This window comes from Salvelinus namaycush, chromosome 1 (genome assembly GCF_016432855.1).
Source record: "Salvelinus namaycush isolate Seneca chromosome 1, SaNama_1.0, whole genome shotgun sequence".
Taxonomy (NCBI): Eukaryota; Metazoa; Chordata; class Actinopteri; order Salmoniformes; family Salmonidae; genus Salvelinus; species Salvelinus namaycush.
In genome coordinates, this window is record NC_052307.1 from 79,368,709 (window position 1) to 79,376,135 (window position 7,427).

Genomic DNA, 7,427 nt, shown 5'->3' on the forward strand with positions numbered 1-7,427 from the left:
ACCCAATGGTCACTCTGACAGTGCTCTAGAGTTCTTCTGTGGAGATGGGTGAAGCTTCCAGAAGGACAACCATCTCTGCAGCACTCCACCAATCAGGCCTTTATGGTAGTGGCCAGATGGAAGCCACGCCTCAGTAAAAGGCACATGACAGCCCACTTGGAGTTTACCAAAAGGCACCTCAAGACTCTCAGACCATGAGAAACAAGATTCTCTGGTCTGATGAGACCAAGATTCAAGTCTTTGGCCTGAATGCCAACCGTCATGTCGGAAGGAAACTTGTCACCATCCCCAAGGTGAAGCATGGTGGTGGCAGCATCATGCTGTGGGGGTAATCAAATGGTTACCCAGACTACCTGCATTGACCATTTTTTACACTGACTTTATGCCCACACACTGGACTCTACCCACACACTGGACTCTACCCACACACTCACACATGCATACACTGACACCCCAACACGCGCACACATGCATACTGACGCCATACACACATTGACACACACTTTCACACTCACCACATACGCTGCTGCTACTGTCGTATCTATCCTGTTGCCTAGTCACTTTACCCCTACCTATATGTACATAACTACTTCAATTACCTTGTACCCCTGCACATCGACTCGGTACTGCTACTTCCTGTATATAGCCATGCTATATTTACTTGTTATTGTTATTCACTGTGTAATTGTTCCTTGTGTCACTATTTTATTTTGTATCTTTAACTCTGCATTGTTGGAAAATGACCCGTAAATTAGCATTTCACTGTTAGTCTACAACTGTTGCATACAAAGCATGACAAATTTTACTGACTCTGCACACTGTGCTACAATGTGAATGGGTAGGCTACTTGTGGAGTGAACTGTACTGGCCTCACAGGTCAAGTCTATGCTTAATTTTTGCCTTCCAGTTTATAGAATGAAAAGCGGCATGACTTTGATAAGTGTAGCACTTTTAAGTGTGTATTGACATCTAGTTCCGCTTGCTAGGATACATTTATTGGACTCTGCCGACACCTAGTGTGTGACTGGTGTCTTGCTCAGAAGCACGAGAGGCTTCTACGTCATCTTTACTGGCGTGGTGTTTATAACACATAGACCAGGAAATTGCATTTTTTGTCAACTCACGAAGCATGAAAAGTAGCTAGTTGGAGCTGTGGTGACATTGAAACGCATAATTAGAGGACTATAGAGTCACCAATACGTTTAGAAATGGATGACGATGTTACCATTGAGGACGAAGGTGGACCAGAAATACAGAAGACACCCCTTGGAAACCAGGATTTAAGTTTCCTGCAACAAACTGGTAAATTGGCTAGCTAATATCAGCTGCACATCTGTCCGTTTCCTGGCTTGTTTACCAAGCCTAGCTAGCCGGGCTAGATATCCTTCAAAGACTAAAGCTAATAATGCAGCTAGCTAACGTTGTAGCAGTGGTTGTAGCTATTTTGGCTAGTGTAGGCTAAGATGGCTAGCTACAGTAGCTCGCTAGCAAAATAACTAGATACAGAGACGCCTCATTCATTGACCGGGCTGCCAACTTTTGAAGAAAGCTTAGAGTTATATTTGCTATGTGAATTTCATTTCCCCTGGCAGACTCCTAGATGGGAGAACATTTTACTGTTTTAAAGCTCTTTCCTGCAATTCTACGTATTTTGACATGGCTTAGGCCTATGACCAGGGTAACAAATAACACCGGTCAGGTGTATTCAGGAATCTGGATGCTTAGAAAATTGAATGAACACTCAACATTTTACGACTTTGAGATTTTGAGCGGCTGAAATGTAAAGTTTTTTTTTTATTGTTTGACACTTTTCAGACAGTAATGAGATGGGGAGACAGGCAAATGTGAGACAGTGGGGAGATTGGAAGCAGGGATTGATCACTGTTTTCAGGTGGAAAGTACGGGAGTGTTACCACTGCACCAAAGCTTTGCACAGGAAATTCAAATGTTGATGGCAGTGGGTAACCAAATCCTAGATTGTAGTCTCCTTGTCCATAGACTGCCTTCAAGGTAAGGACACAAACGTTTTCAGTATTTTGTAATTTGGGTGAATTCTCTTTAAAATGGGTCTGGAAGAAATTCCTGCTTGCTCACCAGGAGGGTTGGCGGTCCATGTGCTTATGGATAATTCATATTTCCTTTCATCTCGGCAAGGTCAAATGAGGAAATTAATAATTTTATAATTTTTCAAGATGCTTTGTTTCCCAAGTGCTGGGTCTTTTGAATATGTTCTTATTATAACAATTCATTTCTCAATCACCCAACCTTCAAGGAAACATCTAATAAATATCAATATGGGTTCTGGCCATCATCTTACTCTATGTAGACAAAATATGATGCGTTTATGAGTTGAGTCCCCCTACCATCTCTGCCTAGCATGTGCACAATACTAGAATGTGAAATGTATTTGATTCCTGGAGCATTTCATAGCAATGCTTTTTTTTGTATGATCTATTCAAAACTGTCCATGAATGGCTGCAAAAATACATAGCCTCGTACAATTCATTTTCGAAGACCCAAGTATTCATATCAGATTTTGAATCTGTGATTACACTGGCAACATTGGGAAGAGGTGGAATAATAAAAGAAGTGTTGGGAATAACAGTAGTGTTCTTGCTGACATCACATTCATTACCCTGTATTTTAGCCCATTGTTAAGAATGAGAATTTTTACACTGATCAGACTAAATAAAGTAAATAGATAATCAAATCACCTGAAAACAAGATTACATTAATCTGCCCCTACACCCTAACCAAATAGGTGTTTTATTTATTGTCCCCCCTCTAGAATCAAATTAACACATTTAGGTTCACAATCTGTTAGACACCTTTTTTTTTTTTTGTATCGATCCAAATCAGCTCACTCTACCAAACCTCCCTGCTAAAACATACTGTCTGTCTGTCTGCTGCCTTTTCGTTGTCACAGCCTAAATGTCAATACTCAGGGCTGGCTCTAGCCTTTTGAGAACCCTAAGCAAGATTTGATTGGGGGGGCCCTCCACATCACGTGAAAACATTTAAAACATTTTAGTGGTCCCCCTTTTGATGTTGGAGAAAGAAATGTAGTGTTTTAAGTTAAGTTCCTGCAATTCTACACATTTTGCCAAAGGCCGCAGAGCGAATGTTGCCGCTTTAAAGCAAGTTTTCTGCAATTCTACGCTTTGGTAAGGAGAGAACTTTGCAATGTTACAACACATTTCATGCAATTCTAATCATTTTGCCATGGGACAGAGAAAAAATGTGCAGTTTCACAGCTTATTTCCTGCAATTTCTACCCATTTTGCCGTGGATCAACATTTTTTTCCTGCAATTATACACATTTTGTAATGAATTATGCCATGTTAATATAATTTGAGTGTGCATGACTAACAAAATCAATAGGGGCCCCCTGGAGGTCAGGGCCCATGGGCACGTTCTCTTCATGCCCGGTCCGTATTCGGCCAGGATTACTACTTGTTTAGATAGATTGGTTGGTAGTTAGTTTAAACTAAAAATTGTTAGCTGACATGGCTAAAAGAGAAAAGCTACTGATGCACAATTTCTTTTGAAATTGCACCTGATGTATTCTACTGTTCTTACACTCAATAATAAGTTGAGACCTCAACATAATTTCCCTTCCTGTCCACAGTCGGACCATTGGTGGCAGAATATGGATGGTATCTGTTGTTCATGTGTGTGGGGGTCTACCTGGTGGTCCAGCACCTGAGCAAGAGGAGAGCCAGCCAGGGACAGAGCAGCTCGGCTTCTGGAGCAGTGCAAGGTGAGTGGCCAAAACCAATAGTTTTTTATTTAACCAAGGAAGTCACTGAGTTTGACAAGTACATTTAGTCTCTTATGCAGACACACACCGTCAGACACGCACGCACACACACGCACCTAGGACATGAGCGTTCTTGCTGCAGCTCCAACAATGCCATATTCTCAAGACAATGACAAGCTTGCTAAAGCAGAAACCAACTGGCACTCACAGGCTAGAGCCAGCTCTCATCCAGGCGACTGACACATCAGGAACGGAATCTCGGAATGCCATGGAATTAATGGAGTCAGTAATATCATCCAATCTTTAAAAAAAAATCTGGCAGATCCCAATGCAGTGGTGAGGAGACAAGAGGCACTGGAGGCGTCCAGGAGAAGAATGCAGGAGGAGCTGGATGCCAAGGCGGCCCTCTTCAGGCTGAAACAACAACAGGTATAAAGTGACACCTTTCATATAGACGGACCATACATAGACCATAGACGGACCGTACGTGGACCATGGACGGACCGTACGTGGACCATGGACGGACCGTACGTGGACCATGGACGGACCGTACGTGGACCATGGACGGACCGTACGTGGACCATGGACGGACCGTACGTGGACCATGGCTTCTTAGCAAAGAGCAATTTCTCAAGCAAGAATTTTGCTAGGACTGTCTGGGAGTGGTCTGAGTTGGGAGGGGAAAACGATCTGTTATTGGCAGAGGTTTGGAACTCTTTCTTATTGGCCTATTAACTCATTTAACGCCTGGTGATGTCACCAGACAGGCCAAAACTCCGTCCCACCAAAACAGGCAGAAATTTTAGGCGGTCTTTTCAAACAGCTCTCACACTAAAAAGGCATTATCGTTTTCACAGTATTATTCCAACCTCATAGTGTGGAAATAAATATGTAAAAAAGTTACGTTTTTGACTGCACTGGGCTTTTAACACAGATCTGAAACCCCAGGCACCACAAACAAGTTTGCCCGTTGTCCCTGCCAAATCTGATCTTGAAGACTTTGTGGTACTTGTCTTTTGTTTGCCCGTGATAGCTGGAGGAGGAGAAGAGACAACAGAAAATTGAGATGTATGACAGCATGAAAGAGGGGAGGAGTTACAGAGGAAAAGCAAAGACAGCCCAGGTAAGCTGCCTTCTCTATCATAGGCCTAAGTAACATACATACCATATGCCGTTTAGCAGACGCTTTTATCCAAAGCGACTTGCATGCATACATTTCACATATGTGTGGGCCTGGGAATCGAACACACAACCCTGGCATTGCAAGCACCATGCTCTTACCAACTGATTCATACAGGACCACCATACATAAAATGCAAAGTAAATGCAGCATTTGATAGACATTATGGATGAGTCAGGAGTTTTTTACGGGCAGGTCACGGGGTCAGAAAAATCTCTTGGCTGTGATAAGTCGTGATTAGCACCCAGAGTTTTTCCTGACCATGAAGAAACTCCTGTCTCAGACATATTACATAAGTCGTAGATTTGTTCATGGGTTTCATGTAAGCACTTAGAGGTTTCTTGTCTGTAAATGAAAATAGCTCATTATAATTATTATTATGATGTAACATTTCAGAACACTGAAGAGGCCAGCACATCGACTACAGTGTTGAAACCAAAGACTGACAAGAAGCCCCTACGGAGCAGTGGTATGTTGACATATTTGATGATGAGAGCAGTATTGTAATTGGGGGCTTCCAGAGGTATGTTTGTAATAGCTGGGAGGGTGTGTAAGCGATACAAGAAGGGGGGGGAAGTGTAATTACATTTTTATGATTGTATTTCCCTTGTGACCTAATAAAAAAAACTATTGTTCACAAAACATAAAATGTAAGACATCATGCTCACTCTTAAAGTAATTAAACGGGTTTTGAATCCTACTAGATTCGTTTCTGTATCCATGCAATGATGAGCAACTTTCATATTCATGCAAGGCACTAATCTTACTGTAAATAAAAAGCACTGCTATTCTTACTGAAACCTATTCAAAGTTTATACATTTAACATTTCCACCTGCAAATGGTGCCAAATATAAAGTACATACCAGTAGTAACGAAGGAATGAAATCCACAAAAGAAAAACAATTGATCACTGCGCAACGCTGCAGAGTAGCTTTGTACTGCAACTAGTTGGTCCTGCGAGTTGTGTACATCTGTCTGTATTACGATACAGGAAAACAACAGGTAATATTGCTAATGTTTTGTATTTCAAAAACATTAGCGATACAGAATGTTCATCCTTGCAACTGATGTTTTTTGGATTATGATCCGGTAAGAAGCAGTACTAAGCTTTTTTTTGTGGGGGGGTATCCAAACAGTGTCTTTAAAAAGAAAATGGCTAAAATGTGACGTTGCTCCTTTAAGGAATAAGTAGTAGGTAGGTGGCGCTGGCGTCCTCCATCTCCTCTCTGTGCCAGTAACCTACATTCTGCCCTGCTGTGTGTATTTCAGGCTTTAATCCCCTGAGCGGAGAGGGAGGTGGATCCTGTGTGTGGAGACCAGGAAGGAGAGGGCCGTCAGCTGGCGGCGGATGAGGTTAAAGGAGGTCAGAGCCACAGGCTCAGGGTAGACATCTCCCCCTTAACCCGGATCTAGGATCAGAATACCCTACCGTCGTTCCTAACCTGAACTACTAGGAGGATGGAAGAAATATCTGACCCTGTAGCTGTGGCTAGGTGTGACTTGTGCCTACTCTGAGGTGACCTGTGAACTCTGATCTTTGACCCGTCCGAGACACACACTGACCTACTGAAGGAAGCTGCCAGCAATCTCAAAGCCCTCTTAGTTATTGATCTAAATCTATTTGTTATTTGTAACTCTCTGTGTTTGGGTTTAGGGATTGGTTTCACAACTGTGTTTTAGATCATTTTGCCTCAGTAATATTAGCATTGTCAAAAAATACAATGTGTTGCCACATGATAACGATGAATCCTTTCTGTTTTAATGCCTTTGGACAACTTCAAACTAACCAGTGTTGAAAACGATTGTCTTGTTTCCACATTCAAATTTTGGCTTATTGAATCATCTTATTTCAGGACACCTGAGAAGGCCTTCTGAGTACGACAGTTTCTAATGATGCTATTCCTGTAAATGGCATCTGTGCCAGTGGGTTTGGCTGATGACTTTCAGTGTAACTGTGTATGTGTGTTTTCTTGTCTTCTTTTGGAGTTGGCGTTTGTGTAAAGTTTCAAATGTGCGCTGCCTACCAAGGCTTCATGTTGCGAGAGTAGATGCTAGCCAGATGGCTTTAGTACTGCTTTTTATACAATTACATAAATCAGATGTAACCGTTAGTCATCGTGTTATTTATTGGAATATCAATGATCATCAAGCAATTTTAGTTACTGAGAAATAAACTGACCTGCACCTTTTTATCACAATAAAGATATTATAGATAAGTTGTCTACGTATCTGTGATGTTTGATGGGGAGGCTGACTGTGACCACACACAATAGCATACACCTGCCAGCTCCATATTGTCCACTAGATGGCGGCAGTGTAATGTAAATGAAGCCACAATCATAACGGTATGGGTACAGATTTTCTAAACTGTATTGGGTAAGATCGCACTGATTTCTATGGCTGTCATAGACATTATTGTTGTAGTCTTGCTCTTAAATTGATAAGAATTTTATACAATCATTATAAACCTTATGTTCATTTTCTGC

General features: G+C 41.8%; 1 protein-coding gene across 1 annotated transcript; it reads left to right on the forward strand.

Moving 5' to 3' along the window:
- Window positions 1–1,077: 1,077 nt before the first annotated feature.
- On the forward strand, window positions 1,078–7,154 carry LOC120049635 (selenoprotein S-like). The gene is made up of 6 exons (XM_038995955.1): window positions 1,078–1,302; window positions 3,629–3,760; window positions 4,083–4,189; window positions 4,794–4,883; window positions 5,337–5,409; window positions 6,211–7,154. The coding sequence occupies exons 1-6, from the start codon at window positions 1,209–1,211 to the stop codon at window positions 6,291–6,293; spliced, it is 579 nt and encodes a 192-aa protein (XP_038851883.1). The 5' UTR covers window positions 1,078–1,208; the 3' UTR covers window positions 6,294–7,154.
- The last annotated feature ends 273 nt before the right edge of the window (window positions 7,155–7,427 follow it).

Bases quoted from the DNA above. Each gene is read 5' to 3' on its own strand.
- LOC120049635 (XM_038995955.1), top strand. From the start codon at position 1,209: ATGGATGACGATGTTACCATTGAGGACGAAGGTGGACCAGAAATACAG. The intron at 4,190-4,793 runs GTATAAAGTGAC...TGCCCGTGATAG, and splicing joins TCAGGCTGAAACAACAACAG to CTGGAGGAGGAGAAGAGACA. The intron at 4,884-5,336 runs GTAAGCTGCCTT...GTAACATTTCAG, and splicing joins GAAAAGCAAAGACAGCCCAG to AACACTGAAGAGGCCAGCAC.